The sequence below is a fragment of the Chrysochloris asiatica genome, unplaced genomic scaffold (assembly GCF_000296735.1).
Source record: "Chrysochloris asiatica unplaced genomic scaffold, ChrAsi1.0 scaffold00047, whole genome shotgun sequence".
NCBI lineage: Eukaryota > Metazoa > Chordata > Mammalia > Afrosoricida > Chrysochloridae > Chrysochloris > Chrysochloris asiatica.
In genome coordinates, this window is record NW_006408565.1 from 2,958,987 (window position 1) to 2,983,106 (window position 24,120).

Genomic DNA, 24,120 nt, shown 5'->3' on the forward strand with positions numbered 1-24,120 from the left:
ACCAATTCCATTATTCCCTCCTTTAGCCTCTTAGGAGGGAGTTCAGACCAGGCTATCATGCGAGATCCTGCCCCAGCCCAGCTGAGTTTTTAACAGCATTTCTGGGATTAGAAGGGAAAACCTGAAAGGCACCCAGGGTTTGCCAAATTGTCCTATCTGAAGGCAGGTGCCATTCCTTTCAAGCTCTCAAGAGATTATTTGACATCACTCTTCAGGGCCACCTAGGGGCTCTATGGAAGATGCAAGCTAGTGTGGCAGGCATTTTAAATACTGAGACCTGTGTATGGAAGTCAAGCCAAGTTTTGGCTCAGATGGGTTTTTTTTCTACAGAAATCAAAGCTTGTGATAGAATTGGGCAAAACTATTTTCAACAACTTCCAGGGGGTGAAAAAGCTTTAGTTATTTTTAAACTAAAACTTAACAACTCCATAAACTTTTTTTTGGTATACTTAAAATAAAATCACCACCACCACTTTTAAGATGTCTCCAACTTTTAACAAGCCCATTAACTTTATTGTTAATTTAAGTTTATTTGAAAGAAAAAACTATTTTATTGTCCACCCCAAAAAAATGACAATTCATCACATTTACTTTGATTAAAAAAGGACTAAACTTTATTGACAAACTGCTGCAGACATTTTGACATAAGTTTAAGCTACCTATTTAGGCAGACTTACACATGTAGCATTTAATCTTCCGAGAACAAAATGGGAGGACAGTACAAATCCAATTAGGACTTTAACTTATGTACAGAGTGGATTTTGATTCCTTTTTCATTCAGCTGCAGTGTCCCTTTTTATATCATGCTAGTGTTGAGACATACTTGACTGACTAGCTTGGGAACAATTCAATATTGACAACTGTCAACTTACAAAAATCATCAGCTTTTGGCCCCAGTGTCCAAGCGAGCTTTTTATGGAGTGTAGAGTCTCAAATGGACACAATACTTCGTCTTTTTAAATACTGAAGTTTTACTTATTATCACTATTACTAAAAGACTGTTCTTAGTTAAAAAGCTCTACATCAAATTCAATTCAGGTGGCCAGCCCCGCTTTCCCCCAATCAACCTCTTCAAAACCTATTCCCCCCTAAGTATCTCTCAACACTGTATGTCTGGGGCTAGATTTCAAAACCCACATAATGAAAAAGTCAGTTTTACAAACCTAATTTTGTTGTTGTTTTTAAATCAATTAATGTTAAAAATTGAATCAACTATTTAATTCATGAGGATCTTTCATATTAAAATTTAACCTTAAGCATTCATCCGCCATGTGCTTTTAAAGGAAACATTTTTAGAGACGTCTGAGCTCACTTTTACATGGTGGCACCTATTGCCGTTAACGTTGTGATTTTAAATCTTATAGAGCCCTGAATTTTGAAATGTAGCCTAGTTTGGGATTCTGCAACTACAACTTTACGGGATGCCTCAAATCAAAACTAAGATAAAGTTAACAAGACTTAACTTCAGAACCTTTAAGCAAGCAATGTCACTTTTGAAACTAACAGGTTGTGTTTTGTTTTTTTTTAAACTCAACTTTTTTTTTTTAATTATAAAAGGTACACTTCTGTTTATATTTAAACAACAAAGAAAAAAGGCATCTACACACTTAAAAATTAATTCGATATTCCTAAATCTATTTTAACTCATTTTAAAATACTACATACAGAAGCCAGAATGCAGAGTAAGAATGGAGTAAGGGGGGAGAAGAAGGGGACCACGAAGAAAAACACTTAGACAATTACTTGTCTGTTGTGGGTAAAGCAACAGGAATCCTGGGAGATACAAGAAATCAGTAACAACTTTGCTCATAACTGATATTTTCCCCTCATGTTTGTTTTTAATAACGTCCATATGGGTGCTCTCTGTATGCTCCCTTCACTGGCCTAGCTGGAGGGGCCTTCAGCGACGGCCTGGTCCCATTCCAGTCATCTTGGCCTGTGGGAAAAGTAGAACAGTTTATAAGCCATATGTCAATGACACTTGAGGTCATCAGTGGCAGAACATCTGGTGTTTTGTTCAGTGCCATGTAGTCAATATGTGACTCACAGCAACCCCATATGACAGAGCAGACCCCATGTGTAATCTTTACAGAAGCAGATTGCCACATCTTCCTGTGGAACCACTGGGTGGGTTGGAACAACCAAACTTTAGGTTTAGCAGCTGAGTACTTAACCCATGAGCTATCAGTACTCCTTAGGTCACATGCTAAGGATCACTAATAACATGCTTTGTCTCCAACATCTAGAGCTGGTGGTCCTCTCTATCCATACCGTTTGGCCTTCCTGGCAGACTGGGCAATATCCCAACTACAGAACAGTTTTCAGTGGAGGGAGAGAAGGGACTGGCTCAAAAATCTGAGTTTAATCTGGAGCAATCTCCAACAGTCTTTCCACAGGCAATTTGAAGTCTACTCAGTCCCCAAACCTGGGGGTTCAAGCAATGGTTGTGGGGTTTGGTTGTGTGCCACCGAGTCGGTTCCAACTCACAGTGACCCTGTATAGTGTTTTCGAGGCTGTAAATCTTTATAGAAGTAGAAAGCCTCATCTTTTTCCCATGGAGTGGCTGGTAGAATCAAACTACTGACTTTGTGGTTAGCAGCCCAGCTCATAATACACTATGCTACCAGGGCTCAGAAGAATTACAAAGGTTGTTTCCACCCAGTTTTAAACCAGAGAGCTTTCTTGTATAAGACAAACATGATAACCGCTATGTGAGGTAGTCATTAATTTCAGTGGGTCTGTGATGGTCTACCCTGTTCCTAAAGCAATTTGGCAGGCAATCTAGGTTAACAACTTCCTTAAATCTTTCAGACTGGAAGTAGGTAGTCCCTTTTCCATGCAATACAGAGTCTGGCTGCCCTGTGGAGAAATCGCCATTGGCTCTCTGGGAACAGCAAGCAAGCATCATCAACAGTGCTGGTACTCACTGCTCTGGTGAGGGAAGTATCATTTGGTTGTTTCATTATGTGCCATAGAGTCGGTTCCAACTCATAGGAACTCTGTATAGGGTTTCCAAGGAGGTCAATCTTTGATGGAAGCAGAAAGCCTCATCTTTCTCCCATGGAACCGCAGGTCATTTTGTACTGCTGACCTTGAGATTAGCAGCCCAATTCATAACCGCTACTTTACCAGAGGCTCCTTGGGGGAAGTATATGCAAATGTATTTACAGCAGTGACTGGGAGAATTCATTAACTCCTTTCTTATGTCAACAGTTAACCCAGATAAGCCAGCTATCATGGTTGATATTCTCAAATGATTTCATTGGTAAGAGGGGTAAATAAGTCTGAGATGTTCACTTATTTCTAGAGCTGACCTCGTATGAAAACAAGTTGTATTTGTAACTCACTTTAGTATCTTAACAATGCAAATTAACTCCTGAAGCTTATTTTTCCAACTGCCAGCATTCAAAAATTTGCCTCCATCACCATCACTATAAATCTAAAATGCCCATATGGATCTAAAGTTTCACAGAATATTGTTTGAGCCAGTTATAACCCTAGTATATATATGTGACAGTTTATTTTTTATTCTGTTTTAACAAAGGTGGGGGGGAGGCGGAGGAAAAGTTAGCAGATAAACAGATTAACAGAGGCAACACCATCCAAGGGAGCATAAGGAGCAATCTACTTCTTTCAGTTCAGTCTTTTCTCTGGCAAAACAGAAATGCAATTTAGTCAAATACAGAGACTCCATTGTGCTGGCTTGCCAATGGAGAGTAACACCCGGGTGCTATCACACCATCCTTTCTAAATTGTGGCAGATGAGCAGAACAGTGCAGTGTTACTGATGGCAACTGTCCAGTACCATTTAGTTAAAACTGGTAAAAAAACGGTTTCCCTGGGCAAGTTACTGATTGGCTACTTGGCTACTTCGAGTTGTGCTGAGGAGGTGACCTCAGCTTGTCTTTGAGTAGTCCTAGGAGACTCCCTCCTTTCAGTAAGTCAATCTTTCAATGCTTTAAGAGGAACAACTGTCAATTGCTGAGCCTCTTGTCAAGGACTCTCTGGAATTCCCTCGGGTATGCTGAAAATATCTCACATTTAAAAGGCTGTTCTCTCTGTATCCACTGCCACATGGCACTCCCTCTGGGGTCCATTAACATAGGACCATAATTAGTTCCTGAGGCCACTCCTGAGCAATGTGTTTTCAACCAAACCTCAGGGAAGATAGTTTGGTCCTGCTGCCATTACAGCCATTACAGCTCTCTTGGGATTGAGGGCTGAGTTGAGATGTCTCCAAGCTAGTAAGGAGCTTGGTACCAGTATTGTCTTGAATTGGTTCCAGGCTTCTTGGTTATAAGGCCTGAAAACCTTTGATCTGTTTCTAACAGGCACTATTCTTGCCCCCCAACCTGCTCTGCTATGGTTTTGCCACTTAGGTATTTTATCTGTCATTTCTTCTACAGTGAGAGCCGTTTAGATGAGATTCCCCACCACCCCCATTTTAAACTGAAGCTGAGCAGAAGAACAGAGTGGAATATGATTAAATTCTTATTATGTGGTCCAGGTGCCAGTAATAAAGGCACAGCAAACATAAACCAGGTCTAGAAAAATAATCATTATCAGCTTAAAAATTTTTGTTGTTCCAACCAACCAAAAAAAAAAAAAAAAAAATCTGGCAGTCTGCTTCCATAAAGAACTACAGCCTTGGAAACCCTGTGAGGCTTCCTACTCTGTCTTGTATTGTCAGAATTGACTCCACAGCAGTGGGTTTGGTTCTAAGCAAATCCGGCTAGCCTGGATCCTAATCTTCCAAGAATAATAGCACCCCAACTCACTTCTTTCTGTCACACACAAAATTTTACTAGGAGCAGAACTTCTACTGTCATTATCTACTAGAACATCTGCATATAGTCTGTATCAATTAATAAAGGTTTCTTCTTAGGTATGACTCTCAATAATCTAGTTACCAGCATCCTCCCAGACATTTACTTGCAAATTCTGCCCCATCACAGAACTAAAGACATACATACCATAAGCTTCATAAGAATCTTGAACCTCCCCATGTCCATAGTCATAATATTCTGAGTCCCTGAAAACCAAAGACAGAGAGTTGGAAAGCTATAGAATAACTGTTTCAATTTAACCTTTCTCCCAAGTATCTTAGCTGTCTTACTGTGGAAATACTACAGGAACATGTTTACTGTGCCCCATCTCCAAAACACAAAATACTTCCAAAACATATGTATACTATGTAGCCATTAAAAAATATATCAACATGTAAACATTATGTATTCATTTTTAAAAATTCTGAAAATGATACCAAAGGATACAGGTAATATAAGCTAAAGAGAAAAAAAGCATAAACCAAACATGACCATCTTAATCAGTGTACTTACAAAAAAAAAAAAAAAAAAAGGCTCAACACTTGCAGAGAATAAACAAACATGAAAAGAACTGTTCTGTTCTGTCCCCACTGTAGAATTATGAGATCTTATTTCAATTAAATTTAGGTAACTGATATACAAACATACACACACACACAATGTTTTTAAGAAAACATGCAGAAATTATTTAATGTATGATAGTGGGATTCTATTTTCTTGTAAAAATTTTTCTACAGCTCTGGTAGCATAGTGGTTACGAATCGGGCTGCGAACCTTCAGGTCAGCGGTTTGAAACTACCAGCTGCTCCGCGGGAGAAAGATGAGGCTTTCTACTCCCGTAAAGATTTACACCCTCGGAAACCCTGTACAGGGTCGCTATGGGTCGAAACCGACTCGACGGCACTTAACAACAACAACAAGTTATATAGAGCTGTGCTATTTTAAAATAATTTAAAGGCATTTTCCTTTGCTTCCACAAGGTCACACAATAGGAATTTTTATCCCCTCTATTTCCAGATTCTAAGCTATAATTTAAGATTCAAAGTTAACCAAACTTGCACACCCAGGTGTGAGCCTCACAGATGTCAAAAGCAGAAGAGACACCCCTCCAAAAGGTGAGATCCTGAGATCTGTGAGGCTTAAATCTCTCAATTTCTTCAACTCCCTCCTCATCCTTCACTATGACATGAAATAGCACTTCTACTGTCGGACTCACCCTTGGCTCTGGCTGTAATAACCTTCGTAGCCTTCATAACTCTGTTCTGCATATGTATCATCATACCCCTAGAAAAATGTAATAGAAAGTCAGAGTCACAGAGTACATACAGAAGGCAACTGGACCTTGTGGACGTCTGGTAGGTTTCCAGATTAACAAAAAAGAAAATTTCCCTCCAAAATATTTTTTAACACTTATTGTGGAATAGTCAAGAGACACAGGATTACTTACAACAAACACAAAAAACCTTCATATGATATGCCATAGGACAAGTATGAGTAGGAAGTATAATACCAAGCTTGAATTTAGTATTATCTGAAGTAGTAGATACTTCTTAGTAAAACATTATACATCAAGGCACAAAACTTATTTTTTGTTTTATCTATACAAACAGTAAACCACTCCTAAATTGGAAAACTTTTTCATAGTTTAACGTTAACTGCTAGAAAGATGGGCAGATTACAAATTTTACAGGCAGTAGGGCTGCCACCTACCACCTACATCTATGGCTTAGGCCCTGTTGGTGAACTTCCTTTGGCAACCTTCTAGGTAGTGAGAAATGGTATAAAGTTCACATTTCTTACATATTCTTCATATGTTTCTGGGGCAGGGGGTGGAGGCAGAGGTATTCTCTGGATGCCTGCTGTCCGTGCTCTTGGTGTTGGAGCACCCCTCACAGTAGGCGGGGGTGGCACACTTCGAGTCACAGTGGTACCTCTAGTGATGGTTCCTCTCACAGGTGTACCACGCACCAAAGCCCCGCGAGGTGGTCCAACACCTCGGCCTCTGTGAAAAGAAAATTTATTTTATAAATAAGCTATTTTCAAGTTCAGATTTATTTGCAAATTCTAGAGCTAGATAGATTTATGATATTTTGCCTAAACTGCTATTAAAGCCTAGAAGAATGTAAAGATGGGGGAAAAATCCGCCCTGGAAGACTCCACAGCTCCCTTATTGGACCTGTGCATGTCTTGTCATTAGTGTGCACTGCCCTGGGCAAGTCTGGAGTCTGAACACACCATAAAGATCAATCACAAAAGGTAAAATTCTAAAGTCAGAGATCATTTAAAAATGCTAAGACTTTCCAAAATTTTTAGCAGGACTACAGCACTTGTGGTACCGAAGATACAAAATTCCATGCAACACATCATTCAAATACTGAGACTTCTCCTAAGATGTGGATAAAACACCACTAAAAAAACAGATGGTACAGGCAGTCAAATTTACCTCCCATTTCTGGCTGTTTTCATGATTTTTACCTGAGTACAGGTGGAGGGGGAGGTGCAGCTCCCCGGCCTCTCACTGGTACCCCACGTCCACGCGTAGGCTCAGGTACTCCATTCAAATAGGACAGCTCTAGAAACTGTTCCTGGCAGATATCATCCATCATATCCTAGGGATGAAAGCAACAAGGAATGTTGTGCAACATCTCCACCTTCTGCCTAGAAGTCATCAGGCCCACATGCGCCTCAAACACTACAAACAGCTTTCAAAGGCCCTATAAGGTCTCAGGTCATTCATTCATTGATGTATTCAAATGGCACACTACCTGACCCTTCTGAGGATAGTCTCGGTAGTTGTTGTTAAGTATTGCTGATTCAGTTCCGATTCATAGCGACGCTGTATAGGGTTTCCAATGATTAGCTGGTGAGTTTGAACTGCCAACCTCATGGTTCCAACTGACCTTCTGTTTATCCTATAGCGTCATACCAGTCTTGATGGCAGACCCTCATTATTCAGATAACCTCTTAAAGATCTAGCTTTTGCCTAGCTTTCCACATTACTTCCTTATTCTCTCCCTATATAACCTCCTCTTCAAGTCATGTGGAACAATTTATAGTCCAGAGCTTGGCACATTCTCATACATCTAATCTTTGCAAACGATTTCATCATCCTGAAATAATAAAAGGAGGATCACTGTAAGTCAGAATTAACATGAAAGCAACTAGATCTAATTAAGGAAGCCTGGTGGCATAGTGAGTTACAAATTGGGCTGCTAAACACAAGGTTAGCAGTTCAAGTCCACCAGATGACCCATGGGAGAACGTTAAGTCTTTCTGTTCCAGTATAAATTTTGTCTTGGAAACCAGGGCTGCTACTGAGTTGGAACTGACTTGATGGCACAGAAAAACATCATTAAATTAGCTCTATGTGTTGGATGGAATCCTGGTATGGCATGTAGGATCTGCTGCATTGGACTGTAAATTATAACCATAAGGCTGGTGGGAAACCCTATATTGCAGGGGTTTTGTTGTTGTTAATCGCTGTCGAGTCCATTCTGACTCACAGAGATTATGTAGAGGGTTTCCAAGGAGCAAATTGGTGAGCTTGAACCGCCAACCTTACAGTTCAAACCGACTTTGCAACACAGTGCATTAATCCATAGCGCTACATGAGGAATCCAAACAGCAAGGGTGGGGAATCTTTTTTCTGCCAAAATTTATAACATCATTCACAGGCCATACAAAATTATCAACTTAAAAATTAGCCTACTATCTTTGGTCAAGAATGAGCTCTGGTAGCGTAATGGTTACGAATCGGGCTGCGAACCTTAAGGCCAGCGGTTCGAAACTACCAGCCGCTCCACGGGAGAAAGATGAGGCTTTCTACTCCCATAAGGATTTACACCCTCGGAAACCCTGTACAGGGTCGCTATGGGTCAGAACCGACTCGATGGGTCAAACATTGAATTAACTCACACCTAATGTTGCTGTGGGTCAGAACAGAGTCAACAGCACTTAACAACAATGTAATGGTGTGGCACTGTGGGTTAATGCACTGGACTGCAAAGTCGGTTTGAACAAGAAGGTCGGTGGTTCAATCTCACCAGCTGCTCCTCAGAAACCCTACATAAGGTCGTCATGGGTCAGAACTGACTCTAAAGGCACTTAACAACAATGTAACGGGAGTTCCGGTGAGGTGCTATGGGCTAATACATCAGACTGCAAAGTCATTGGAACTGCAGGGTTGGCAGTTACAACTCACCAGCTGCTTTTCAGAAACCTTATACAGGGTCACTGTGGATCGAAACCAACTCAAGGGCACTTAACAACAACAACAATGTAATACCAGGAGTCCTGGTGTGGCGCTGTGGGTTCATGTGCTGACTACAAAGCTGCTTTGAATCGTAAGGTTGGCGGTTCAAGCTCACCAGTATCTCCTCGGAAACCCTATACAGGGTCACTATGGGTCGGAATCGACTCTACGGTACTTCACACATCAACAACAAATGTAATACAGCAGTTGCCTTGGCAGGGCCAGACCAAATGGTTTTGTGGGCCTTATATGGCCTGTGGGGTCCTGGTGTGGCACTGTGAGTTAATGTGCTGGACTGCAAAGTTAGTTTGAACTATAAGGTGGGTGGTTCAAGCTTACCAGCTCCTCCTCAGAAATCCTATACAGGGTCACTATGGGTCAGAACCAACTTGACAGCACTTACTAACAACAACATACGGCCCATGAGCTGGACATTCCCCACCCCTGCTATACAAGGTTGCTATGAACTGGAACCAACTCAGAGGCACTTACCAACAACAATGTGCTGGGAACCATTTAATAAGTTTTACACAGATTTTTATAACCCTGCAGTCAGATCATACCATTTACAGTTAGAAAAACATATTCAGGAAGTAAAAGACAGCCCAGTTCAAGAATACAGTGCTATTAAATGGCAGATTCTACACATAAATATAGAATTTCCTATCTCTAAATTGTTAGGATCTATTAGCTTTTTCATCCATCTGAAGGGACTATAGCTTACCTGTACAAGTTACCTAATATACTACTCTTTTGAAAACGTTTTCTTGATGTTGCTCCAACCTTTCTCTTCTACAGCACCCATACTTTTCTCTACCCAGTCCCTTACCACATTTCTCAGAAGGGATAGGTTATATAAAGCTTCTATGTAAGTGGAATTTTATAATTGTCTGTCTTCCTCACTAAATTATGAGCTCTTCAAGAGCCATCTTTGTAACTCCAGATCCAAGCATAGTATCAGGTATACAGGAGACACTTAACAAATGTTTGGGATGAACAAGGAATCTGAGGCTAAGAAAGGGGAAACAACCTGTCCAAGATGACTCAATTATAGTTGCTAGTCCAGAGCGCTTCCTACTGTACCATGAAGCCTCTCTGGTACAGTCAATGGTTCTAAGGGGAAAATGAGGGGCTCAGATCATATATGCAAAAACAAGTTTACTTTTTTCTCTTCCAAGGGGGAAATATTGGCCTCCAGATATAGAGCCAAAAGCTACTTGTAAATCTTTTCACACTTTTCTCAATTAGATACTCATACTATCTTCAATAATTTTTACAGCTTCAAAAAACAGAAGATTCTAGAAACTATAGATGGCTCATGGCTTAAAGCAGAGAATACCAGAAAGATGTGTACCATATTTTATTGGCTATGCAACTATCTAGATCTTAACAAATTACAGATAACTTCACAAAAGACAGGCATTCTATAACAATACTTAATCAAACTCATGTGGAACCTGTATGAGGGGGCTTTAAAAGGTTTGTAGAAAAATAGAATTTTAATTTTTGGAAATCCCCTTGTATACAGACCAAATATGGATTACACTTTAATATAAAGAAAATAAAAATTCTCACAATTAGACAACCACCATGATAAAAGAAAAAAAGAATGAAGTTGCCAAAGATTTCATTTTACTTAATTCACAATTAATTAATGCCCATGAAAGCAGCAGTCAGGAAATCAAATGACGAACTGCAGTAGGCATATATGCTGCAAAAAACTTCTTTAAAGTATTAAAAAGCAAGTAAGTCATTTTGAGAACTAAGGTGTGCTTGACCCAAGACTTGGCATTTTCAATTGTCTTGAGGGATCTTGCCTGAAAGCAGAGAATACTGGAAACTGACTATGCAAGGTTTTGAAGGTGTAGATCATGACAGCCTATGGATAACATTGCAAAGGATGGGTATTCCAGAACACTTAATTATGCTCATGAGAAACCTTTACATAAACCAAGAAGTAGTCATTCAAATAGAACAAGGAAATACTAAATGGTTTATAATCAGGAAAGGCGTGCACCAGGGTTGTATTGATTCACCATACTTGTTCAATCTGTATGTTGAGCAAATAATCCAAGAAACTAGGTTATATGAAGATGTGGCATCAGGATTGGAGAAGACTCATTAACAGCAATATGCAAATAATATAACCTTGTTTGCTGAAAATTAAGAGGACTTAAAATATTTACTGATGAAGATCAAACACCACAAACTTCAGCATGGGTTACACCTCAATGTAAAGAAAACAAAAATCCTCACAACTGGACCAATAAATAACATCATGATAAACTGAGTCCTGGTGTGGCACTACGGGATAATGTGCTGGACGGCAAGGTCAGTTTGAACTACAAGGTCAGTGGTTCAAACCCACCAGATGCGTCTTGGAAACCCTATAAAGGGTTGGTATGAGTTGAAACCAACTCAGTAGCACTTAACCAACAATAACAGAGAAAAGATTGAAGTTGTCAAAGATTTCATTTTGCTTAGATCCACAATCATCTCTCATGGAAGAAGAAGTCAAGAAATCAAATAATGTGTTACATGAGACAAATCTTCACAAGACCTCCTCTTAAGAGTATTCAAGAGCAAAAATGTCAGTTTGAGGACTAAGGTGGGCCTGACCCCAGCCATGGTTATTTTCAATTGCCTCATATGTGTGTGTTAGATGGACAAAGGACAAGACAGTAAGAGAATTGATGCATTAAGTTATGGTGTTGGAGGAGAATGTTTAGAGTAGCATGGACTAGCACAAGAACAAATCTGTGCTGGAGGAAGTTCCTTAAGAGTGAGGACAGTGAAACTTCATCTCTAACACTGTGGACATGTTATTAAGAGGAAGCAGTCCCTGGAGAAGGACAGCATGCTTCATAGAGTAGAGTCAATGAAGGAAAGGAAGACCCTAATTGAGATGGACTGGCACAGTGGTAGCAGCAATGGATTCAAACGTAACAATTGTGAGGATGGCATACGACTGAGTAGTGAAAGTTTTGTTCTCTTGTACACAACAGGGTCTCTATGAATCAATCAGTAACTAACAATAAATTTTTTTTTGCTATCGGGCTGCAAACCTTAAGGCCAGCAGTTCAAAACTACCAGCTGCTCCGCGGGAGAAAGATGAGGCGTTCTGCTCCCATAAAGATTTACAGCCTCGGAAACCCTGTACAGGGTCACTAAGGGTCAGCTCCGACTCGATGGCACTTAACAACAACAACAACATTGCCCTCTAAGCTCTTTAAAGTCTAAAGGATAAATCCCTTGAATGTAGGGATCCAGCTTAGTAAATTTCCTGTCACAACCACACTAGTACCAAAATACTTGCTAAATCTTTTTCAATCAGATGCCAGATACATTATGGACCCAAGATATTGACAAAACTAAAACTACTTTAGACAAGAAGGGGTAGAGTGGCCTTGGGGTTCAATACCTGCTCAGTACAAACCCTATCACAGGTAAATACACATCCTAGCAGCACTATTGCACAGTGCTTTTAAAACTAAGTACAAATAATGTACCACATCAGAAAAATGAATATAACTGCATAATATGGTATACAAATTCTGGTTATGCACAGAACCTAATTAAGAACTCTGGCTTAACAGCACAAGTTCCCAGTTCTCCCTTGCTCAGAAAACACAGGATATGGATTGCCTTACTGGTACTAGAAACTTCTTGACTTCTTCCATGGCATGGGCCATAAGAGCATAAGCCTCACACGGGGGTCCAAAGACTTCAATGAAGACATGCAGATCCATATTCAAGTGGGCATATTTGGGGTCTCCACCTTTACGCAGTTCTTCCTCCTGTGGAAAAATGCAGACAAACATCACATCATATGGACTAGGAAGAGTATGACACCCATATCTGTAGGTCAAAAGGTCAGTGAGAAATGACTCCAAGATCTAAGTAAAACAGTAAAGCTAAGGAAGAAAGTAAAAACATGTTCTTGCTGCCAAGTGTTGTCGAGTCACAGCAATTCTGTACAGGATTTCTAAGGAATGCCTGGTATGTTTGAATCGCAGACCTTGAGGTTCAAATTGACCTTGTGGTCCAGTGCTTATCCTACAGCGCCATACCAAGACTCCAAAATAAGCTCTGGAGAACAGTAATTTACACAGGCTGCTAAACCTGCACTCCAAATGGGGCTAATAGTTAACAAATGCCTTGAATCCCTGAGCTATTAACAGGAGCTCTTATTAGAAGGCATGAAAGAGAAAATTCCTGTCTCCATTCAGAAAGTAGCTATTTGGCAAACATTTGCTTTTTAAATTCCAGGTAGATTTGCCAATCACCAACGCTGCTTATCTGTTTTTATGGTCTGGGGAGTTCTTTAAGAGTAAAGAAGTCAGGATAGACAACAAAGTTCCTAAGCTTGTGTAAGTCTTCTAAGCTAGACCAACATTGGATTCCTAGTTGTTCTCTGAACATAAGAGAGTCTGAGAAAATGATGTCTATCAATTGGTAGTTGGTGGTGGTAATATGCCATGGAGTTAGTTCTGACTCATAGAGACCCTGCAAGGGTTTCAAAGGCTGTAAATCTTTACGGGAGTAGAAAGTCTCATCTTTATTTGGCACAACAGCTGTTAATTTCAAACTGCTGGCCTTAAAGTTAGTAGCCTGACTCCTAACCAATATGCTACAGAGCTCCTGTTAAATCTTCACAGGCTGCAAAAAAGTAGCATGAAAGAACGCACTTTGAAACGGTAGCAGGTTATGTCTCCTTTAAATAATTGACCCTGGTGGTGGTGCCTGTGTGCTGTGGAGTTGGTACCGACTCACAGCGATCCTGTACAGGGTTTCCGAGGCTGTAAATCTTTACAGGAGCAGAAACCCTCATCTTTCTCCTGCGGAAAAGCTGGTAGTTTCAAACTGCTGACCTTGTGGTTCGTAGCCTGATTCATAACCACTACGCTACCAGAGCTCCTTAAATAATTGACCCTAGAAGACTAATATTCTGCTTTGGTGGCAAGTTTAAGGAACCTAATGATGCAGTGTAAGTTATATACTAGACTACTGACCGAAAGGTTGGCAGTTTGAAGCCATCAGCCAATCGCTCCACAGGAGAAAGCTGTAGCAGTCTACTTCTGTAAAGATTTATAAGCTTGGAAACACTACGGAACAGTTCTACTCTGTCCTACAGGTTTGCAATGAGTCAGAATGGACTCAACAGTATTGAGTTTGGTGGAAAGTTTCACAGTAAACAACATATGGGATTGTGGCATGGGACAAAAACAAATATTAGATACTGTTGTTAGAACTACTCATGGTTCATTTAGCATCTATTAAAACTCACATTCCAACTGGCTGGAAAACCAACCAAGTAATCCCAAACTTATCTGTACTCAACACTATTGCTCTTCATGTTATTGAAAGGAAATGTGCTATTTACATTTTATAGTCTTTAGTCTGTTTGTTGTTGTTAAGTGCCGTTGAGTCGTTTCGGATCCATAGTGACCCTGTATAGGGTTTCCGAGGAGCAGCTGGTGAGCTTGAACTACCAACCTTGCAGTTCAAATGGCTTTTCAGTCTGGCGCATTAACCCACAGCCACACATCAGTCTGTTTAAGTTTTAATATATCCAGTTTCCCTCCAAGTTTTCATAGATAAGCTCATGAATGCCCAATCTGTGACAGCTCTTCCCATTACTGTGCAATTCAAAGTCAGAAAGGAAACATCCACCCAGGCACACCTCAGTTTTTCCAGTGCTGCAAAGCAAGTAGATCAACTGAGTGTGTAATCTCTTGCATCAAATTCAAAGAAAGCACATTCTGTACTATACAAAATGCTGGCTTCCATAAGCTATCCATACTGGGGGTTCTAGGCAACTAAAAAGCACCAGGGCATCTTGTCTCACGATGCTTAGCTTACCTTGGCTTTGTCTCTCATTGAGCCCTTTCCCAACACAGAGATCTTTGCACCCGTCTCTTCTTGAAGTCTTTTGATTGTATTTCCTTGTGGCCCAAGGATCTTCCCCACAAAATTAAACTAACAGAAAACAAAAGAACAAGTTTCTAAATAGCCATGGTTCCTATAAAATGTTTCTATATATATTATCTCTTTTGATCTTCAACAACCACATAAAATAGAGAGTATTACTGTTTCCATTTTCCTGAAGGACTTACTGAGGCTACACGGATACAGTGATTAATGTGCAATTACCTATCCAGAAAGCAGCAGTTTCAAGACTTGAATTTGAATTTTCTGAGGTAGCTTGGTACTCTTTCCATAAAATCACACTGCAACCCTTAGTATTTATCATACATGAATGTTTTTAAGGCAATGACCTCAGAACAAGACAGACATATGACACCTTTGGATAGCATCAATTTAGTTGGTAAACAGAACTATTAGATTCCCCAAAATTAAGAAAGAATAAAATTTTTGCTTCAATGTAAACCTTAACTTAGAAGTAAAATTAACTTCATCTATTTAAAACAGTTCTGTTTCTATTTCCTTTTAGTTAGATCTAATGATTTCTGGCCAATCTTTTAAAAGTAACTTTTCAGGGTTCAATTTTTTTCTTTAAACCTTGGGCAAAACCTGAACAAGCATACTTCAGAAAGGAACTCCTTTTAATAATAAAAGATAATACTTTTTTTTTCCTGGCTATAGCTATGGTTTTAGTTATTAAGTTAGATCCACAATCTGGGTCAAGCACTGAAAGCATAAACTTTTGATGCATCACAATCTCCAAAAGTCTTATTATAGCCCGTGTCTCTTCTACCTACAAAGATAACTCAAAGAAACTGTACTTTTTGCCTTACCTTAGGATATTGCTTGACAGGTATCAGTACCCGCTCCTTCAGTTTCATGTTCTTGTGAGAAAATAAATCCAAGTAATTTTCCTCATCATCCTTTTTTGAATCCCCTTTCTGAATCTTCTCAATTTCTGAATGAGACAGAAAGAATTCAATTTATTTTTGTTCTAGTAAATAAAGGCAAATTTCTAAGTCTGTTTAAAGCAGTAACACTAAGTACTGCACAAATGAGGCCAAACAGGAAACCTAAAGCTGAATTCTCTAAGAAGTGTTTGCTCTTCAAGCCCCACCTGAAATCTCTATAAGAGACACTCAATGTGAAAGGGTAAACGAATTTAACAAACTAATGGGAGAGACATGTAGAAGAAAGAACAAAAGAATTATAAATAAATAAAAATTTATATGTGAAAAAAGTACAACCTATATGGGATAAAAACTGACAATAGCAACTTGAAAAGTTAGATAGGAATTTTAGGGGGCAGTGACCTTGTTTATAAGAGAGAAACAAAACTCAGAAAAGAAGGGTGAAAATGGTTACACAATGTCACTGAATTACACATGTAGGAACTGTTGAACTGGTGTATCCCAATTCACATATATAATTTACATATACATATATATTCACAATATCAAATATAATGAAAACTATGTCAAAAAGAAAAAGTACAGTCATATCTTGATGAATTGCACTAAAATTTCACTGTGACATCAGTGCTCTAAAAAGCAGTTATTAGTTTGAAAGACCTGGTTTCTGACTCTGCATCTTAACAACTGTGTATATTTAGAACAGTTATTTAATTTCTCTGAATTTTGGTTTATTTTTTTGTAAAATGGAGGCAGTATCTCATGAGTTTGCTATATAGCTTCTTTAGCCCTAATCAGATAGAACCTATTTCCGATTGTGAGAAGATTCCCTATTAGTAAGAGATTGCAAGTACTCAGCTTCTTATATTGTTAAGTGCTGTCGAGTTGGTTCTGACTCACAGCAACCCTGCATAGGGTTTCCAAGAAGTGGCTGGTGAGTCTGAACCACAGATTTTGCAGTTGACACTTAACCTTGAGGTCAAGGGCTTATCCATGGTACTACACCAGGACTCGGAGCTTCCAACATAGAGTCAGATAAAAGGAGAGACACAGGTCTGATCACTAGTCCTTATGGAAAACTTAATAAAGGCCAGACAACTACTTTGTAAAGTACAAGAGATACAACAAAGGCAAGTCAGATAAGTATCATTCTCACTATGTTTATATACTGGAGTTCTCAGGCAATGGGGGTGGCAGTGAAGTATAAGGTGCCGTAATAGGATATAGAGTCCTGGTGTTGGGCTGTAGGATAAGTACAGGATTGCAAGGTCAGTTTGAACCATAAATTCTGCAATTCAAACTCACCAGTGGCTCCTTAGAAGTCCTATACAGGGTCGTTATGAGTCCGAATTGACTCAATAGCACTTAACAATAACATGATAGGATATGTAACAGAAAAGACAGAATTCTCAAACTTCCCAAGGAGCTCTGGTGGCACTGTAGAATAAGCAAGGAACTTGCTAACCACATGGTTGGCAGTCCAACACTTTTCCTACAGAGCCACCAGTGCTCCTCATATTGCTAAGTCTACAAAGCATATTTGAAAACCACAGGTTTAAGCTATAAAGATACTCTTATTTCAAATACCTTCAGCAACTCTATATCTTTAATAGTTTTTCAAAAAATAATTTTTAGATCAAGTCTAGCAGTGAAGTATACAGATGAATAGCTTTGACTCTTAACAACTTCCTGACAGTTCAGAACTTCAGACTGAAGGCTTTTGCTTACCGAAAATGTTAACAGTGATCTAACTGACCTAGTGAGGAACCCTGATAATGCAATGGTTAAAGTACTTGGCCACTAACTGAAAGGTTGGTGGTTCAAACCTATGTGGGAATTTACTTCCATAAGGGTTACAGCCTTGGAAACCCTATGGGGACAGTTCTACTCTGTCCTATAGGGTTCCGATGAGTCCAAATAGACTCGATAACACAGAACAACTGACCAACTTATGCCTGAGAGCACATATTCCCTTATTTTCTGATAATTTAAGCTGTTAATCATATTTGTAAATATTCTTAACTAAATCCCAATTCCTATGAGAACTATAAATGACAGAACTCTTCACATTCCTTTAAAACAAATTTGACCTTAAAATTAACACACCAAATTCAATACCTTGTTGTTTACCATTTTATTGGTGGCATACCCTGGCCTCTACCCTTCCCCATCTATTGCTAACTTTTGCTGGCCACTGCTTTTCTACCATCTGAATATACCTCTTCTTGATTTTCCAAGCTGAAAACTTAAGAAGATACTCAATCCTAACAACTCCACAATTATGATCTGGAAATAATCACTTGGTAGTTTGTAACAATGTGAAAAAATGAAAAACTATGTTTTATCTATGCCCATTTTCTAATTGTCCAGGTAGCATAGTAGTTAAGCACTTATCTGCTAATCAAAAGCTTGGTGGTTTGAACCTACCAGTTATTCCACAGGCAAAAGATGTGGCAGTCTGTTTTGTAAAGATTGTTGTTGTTAAGTGCCGTGAGTCGGTTCCAACTCATAGTGACCTTGTATAGGGTTTCCGAGAAACAGATGATAAGTTTCAGCCACTGATCTTTAGGTTCAAACCGACCTTATGGTCCACTGCTTATCCTATACTGCCACACCAGGACTCCTTTGTAAAAATGGACAGCCTTGGAAACACTATGGGGCAGCTCTACTCTGTCCTACACGTCCTTCACTATGAGTTGGAACTGACTTGATGGCACTAGGCTTTATTATCTAATTAAGCCCTTCAGCTGTATTTTATACTACTGTCCAGAAATCTTACTTGGTCAGTACAAGAGTTAACACTGAAAGTGTGCTAATTTGTTGTATTTTTATAGGTATCAGGGCTGCCGAATTGAACCTAGTAGGATATTTGTGTATGAGCAATATAATGCACACAGTATCCTCCTGCTAAATTTTGAACTAGTCAGATCTTATAATTCCTTTATCCAAATTTTCTCATAATTCTTTCAAGAATATGAAACATTTTTCGATAACTCAGAGTAGAACGATGATTTAAAACTGAGGGCAAATTAAAAAGAAAATAATAGCCTTCAAGAAGGGTTATTTTTGATGTCTCTGAGCTCTGTGAATAGATTAAACAATTATTCACTGTCTATATATCAAGGTCTCTTGGTGCGGTGCTGTAGGATAAACATTGATCTGCTAACTGCAAGGTCAGTCGTTCAAACCCACCTTCTCCATGGAAACCCTATACTATATAGTATGACTGTGAGTTGGAATTGACTCCGTGGTACTTAACAACAGCATATATAACCAACACTGTACAAATGTTACCTCATTTATCTTAAACAAACAAAAAACTCAATGAAGTAGTTGTTGTTAAGTGCCATGGAGTTGGTTCCAACTCACAATCACACTATATAGGGTTTACGAGGAGTAGCTGCTGAGTTTGAATCTCCGTCCTTGCAGTTCAAATTGACCCTGCAGGGGTCCAGCGCATTATCCTTCAGCGCCACACCAAGACTCCATAAAGTAGTTGGTACTATTCCCATTTTATAACTGAAGAAACTGAAACCCAGAGGTCAAATAAACAGGTCTGGTAAAGTACCAGAATAGGGATTCATTTCTCGTTGCTTTTTCCGCTTAACAAGGGAGCACTTTATTTAAGCAAGGAAGACCTGATTTTGATAAAACTTCGAGAAGTACAGTTCACACACACTCACAGTCATGTAAGCCTAAATAGTAAAAGGGCTTTGCAGGTGTCTCAGACGTTCAGTTTCCTAATAACACTTTTCGTTTCTTTTTCAACTCTGTTCTTTGGCTTAACTTCCCTTAGTGACCTAGAATTGATTGTAATGAGAAGGGAAAAAAAAAAAATCAAGTTGCTTCCTAAAAATGACTTTCCCTCAGACAAAAATATTTTCTAGACAACATTTTTTGAAACCTACTGCTTTAAATGATCTTTTCTTGGGCCTCTAGAGACCTTGGGTATCCCAAGAGCCAAAGAAAGAAAAGCTAAGGTATGAATGAACAGGTGACCCATGTGTTTATCGGCCAGACACATCTAGTGCCTTTGATGTGTCAGGAATCTTTTTCATTTAATTTTTAAATGATCATCATCAGATGAAGAAATCTGGGCTCAAAAACGTAATGTAAATGTCCAAGATCAAAATCTAATAAGTGACAGAGCAAGCATTTAAATCCAGGTCACTCCTTACATCCGTCAGAGGAAATTCAACTATCCTTGAGACACTTCTTTCACTATAACTTGGAACTCTTCTGGGTTTTGTGGGTCTGTCTCATCACAACTGGACAGCTCTCAATATGCTGACTGTGTCTTAAACGTCTCTGACGAAAGATCATGGGCTTTAAAACCAGATGGAACTGAGTTTGATTCTTAGCTTTGTTACATGTGTGGTGTATGACTTTGAGCAAATCATTTAGCCTCTTTTATCCTTCTTACTTTCAAAAAGGGATAATCAAAAAGAAGAAGAAAAGGGATGTGTGAGTTAATGAAGTCTACCTGGTGTAAGGACTGGAGCTATAATGCAAATGGAATACAGTGGATATTTAATTACTTGTTAACTTGTCAGTTTGGTTTTGATCACAAAAAAAAATCTGCCTTTTTACCTGTAAGGCAATAATAAAGTTAAAGTTGAGTAAAATATAAATGCCTTAACATGAATTAGATGGGGAATTAGCCAAGACTGACCAAGGCCCAGAATTGTGTAAATAAGCAAATGGAAGATATGTTGACATATCTTCACATTGTTGTTGTTGTTGTTGTTAAGTGCCATCGAGTCCTTCACATTTTAATATTTTTGCTTAATAAAGGTCTCTATGATTTTATGGAGTCCTGGTGTGGCGCTCTAGGATAAGCACTGTCCAGCTAACCACAAGATCAGTGGCTCAAACCCACCAGCTGCTCCTAAGAAACCCTACACAGGGTCACTATGAGTTGGAACTGACTTGACAGCACTTAACAACAATAACACAATTTTTAAATACTTTACTACTCTTGTTTTTCATTAATTGAACATCAAGACTGAATAAGGAAAAGGACAACAATCAAGATTTTCTAAATTATCCAGAAATAGCTTTTTTTTTTTTTTAAAAAAAAAAAGAAGAGCAAAGGGTCAGGGATCATGCACTCACTCCTCTACACTCTCAATGTACTTGATTCATGTTTCTAAACACAATACTTCTTCCTTCACTAAACTGAGTACCTGCAGGTTTACAAATGTTTTTCTGAGTGAATAAAATATATCACTAACATTCATCAACTTCCCTGGAGTCCTGGTATGGAGCTAGAGGATAAGCAATGGAAGGTCGTAGGTTCTAATCAGCAGACGAACTTCAGAAACCTTATATAGCAGGGCTGGAGAATCTTTTTTTCTGCCAAAATTTATAACATCATTCATGGCCCATACAAAATTATCAACTTAAATTTAGCCTGTTAAACTTGGTCAAGTATTTAATTAACTCCCTCCTAATGAGATGACTATGGGTCGGAATCGATTCGATGGCACTAACAACAACAAATGAGATGGCTGGAGTCCTGGTGTGGTACTGCGGGTTAATGCAAGTACCTGGACTGCAAGGTTGATTTGAAAGGCAAAGTCAGTGGTTCAAGCTCACCAGTCACTTCTTGGAAGAAATCCTATATAGGGTCACAATGAGCTGGAAACGACTAGATAACACTTAACAACGTGATGGCTGGGGTCCCGGTATGGCACTGTAAGATAGGCACTTGACTATAACAACAACAACATAAGGTCAGTTTGAACTGCAAGGCCAAGAACAAAATATCGTTTCTGGTGAGCTAGTCTGTAGATTTTTATGCACACAGCTTATTGGACTTATGATTTCAAAAGGCAGTACTATCAGAGAAGTTATTATGTTGTTGTTAAGTGCCGTCGAGTCTGTTCCAAAACACAGTGACCCTGTATAGGGCTTTCAAGGCGCAACGGGTGAGCTTGAACCTCTGACCTTACAGTTCAAGCCGACTTTGCTGTCCAGTGCATTAACCCACAGCACCACACCAGGATTCCAGAATATAATCGCCCCCAATATTTCATAAAGGGTGGGTGTTGGTTTGAAAAATCTAAAGCCTAGGTAAAGAGCTCTCTTACATGTCCAACTCTCACAGTCAAGTAGCAAACGCTGTCACAACATATCGATCATGAATCCCCCAATCTCTTACTGAGGGCACAATTTAGGAGTTTAGAACATAATCCACTGGTTCTATATAGATTTTTACCACTTTTACATGCATTTATTTGTGTATGTACATGTAGTTCTATGCAACTTTATAACATGTATACAGATTCATGTGATCACTAGCCCAGTCAAGATACCAAAGAATTCCATCACAAAGATCTCACATGCTACTCTTTTAAGTACCTTCCTGTCCCCTCCCTAATAATCACCAATCTGTTCTCCATCTGTATTATTTTGTCATTTCAAGAATGCTAATGGTGCTATAAGATCAGCACTGAACTGTGAACCAAAAGGTCAGTGGTTCAAATCCACCAGCTGCTCCTTGGAAACCCTGTACAGGGTTGCTACGAGTCGGAACTGACGCAACATCACATAACAACATTAATAGAATCACACAATACATAACCTTTTTGTCATTGCTGTTAAGTCGAACTGGTTCCAACTTATAGCGAACCTGTATAGTTTTCTAGGAGCAACTTGTGAGTTTGAACCATCAACCTTACAGTTCAAACTGATCTTGTGGTCCAATGCTTATCTTTTTTTTTTTTTAAGTTTTATTGTGAATTATGTGATAGTTTATATGGGGGAACATTAGTTTTACATTCATCCTATCTTATATTGTTTCATTGTCATGGTTACAATTCCCTCCACGCATCACCAATCAACGAAAGGGTACATCCTATAAGCCTGCTCTCCACCCCCGCACCCCCCTTCACCCCACAGTCATCAACCACAAGCCTCCCTCCCTGGATCCAGAGTCCCCAGCTGCTCCATCTCTCCACATCATCATCTCTGCCTCCATCATCTCGGGGATCGCTGCTTCTCTGGGTAGGGTCCTGCTCTCCGCTCTTCCCCCTTCATGGTGCCAGGGTCCTCCACTTCTAGCCTGCAAAGTTAATCACTCCCCTCCTTGCCACAAAATGTCTACTTCTACATTTACAACCATCACAATCAGTCCTGGTAACAATTATTCACCACTCTATCACAAGAGAACTATCCGCATCTCCTTTCATCAGCCCCGCCTAGACAGATTGGATACTATCCAGTGGAGATTCTACCTTCCTCCATGCCCTCTGGATCTAGCTTCCCTCTTGAAAGCTTGTAAGCCAGTCACTTCTTGCCTTTTGTAGCCCCCTCCCCCACAATTTTGGATAGCTAATGTCCAAGTTGCCCATCCCTGTCCACTCTGTGTATGGAGGGGGTGGGAATGATCCTTGTTGTAAAGATTTGTTCCCTTTTTTGAGCTACTGCTTCCATAGGTGCAGGTCAAGTTCATCAAATTGTATCAGATTACTCTTTTTTTCCTTCTTTCTTCTTCTAGTTGCGCTCTGATCATCTAGTCATTGAGGCCAGGTCAAGTGGGTATTATCTGCAAGTGCGGGTGCTCTTGTATGGATATCCAATGCTTATCTTACAGCACCAAACCAGGACTCCACATAACCTTTTGAGATTGTTTTATTTCACTCAGCATAATTATCTTAAGGTCCAACCAGGTGGTTGCATCTATCAAGAGTTCAACCCCTGAGTCTTAATTTTCATGGAAACAACAGACAGGCCTATAAGGTGAACAGTAACACCAGGAAAATATGCACCACCTAGAACCACCAAGCATCTGCGATCAAAGGGCAGTATTTATCCAGAGATAAAGCTTGCAAGGCAGGAAGGCATAGGAAAGAATGACAAACACACAAGAAGAAGTAGGAATAGTGTTAACATTGTTGGGGATGGCAATCAAGGTCGCAGATCAAGATGTTCATGAATTGTTGAACGGAAAATGAATTTGCTTTGTAAACTTTCACCCAAATCATATTAAGGATTAAAAAAAAAAAAAAAGAGTTCATTTCCTTTTGTTGTTGAGTAGTACTGTATGGCATAGATGTACCATAGTTTAACCACTTGTAGAGCCAAAATATGACCTTGAATATATCCCACCTGAATTTAGAGATCTGAAGAAAAGATTTGATACATTAAACACTAAAGACCGAAGACCAGAAGAGTTGTGGGATGACATCAAGAACATCATACA

The 24,120-nt window shown here is 39.4% G+C and overlaps 1 protein-coding gene across 2 annotated transcripts in view; it reads right to left on the bottom strand.

Moving 5' to 3' along the window:
* Window positions 1-586: 586 nt before the first annotated feature.
* Window positions 587-24,120, bottom strand: part of KHDRBS1 (KH domain containing, RNA binding, signal transduction associated 1) — a 35,704-nt gene continuing 12,170 nt past the window's right edge. Inside the window, exons 2-9 of one of the 2 annotated variants that reach the window (XM_006862171.1) lie at window positions 15,837-15,961; window positions 14,941-15,057; window positions 12,729-12,875; window positions 7,302-7,435; window positions 6,627-6,828; window positions 6,043-6,110; window positions 4,974-5,032; window positions 587-1,936 (exon numbers count right to left, since the gene is read on the bottom strand). In XM_006862171.1, the coding sequence (XP_006862233.1) occupies window positions 1,839-1,936; window positions 4,974-5,032; window positions 6,043-6,110; window positions 6,627-6,828; window positions 7,302-7,435; window positions 12,729-12,875; window positions 14,941-15,057; window positions 15,837-15,961 (950 nt within the window). In that variant the 3' untranslated portion in view covers window positions 587-1,838. The remainder of the gene's footprint in view (window positions 1,937-4,973; window positions 5,033-6,042; window positions 6,111-6,626; window positions 6,829-7,301; window positions 7,436-12,728; window positions 12,876-14,940; window positions 15,058-15,836; window positions 15,962-24,120) is intronic. The other variant, XM_006862172.1, reaches the window with a different exon arrangement.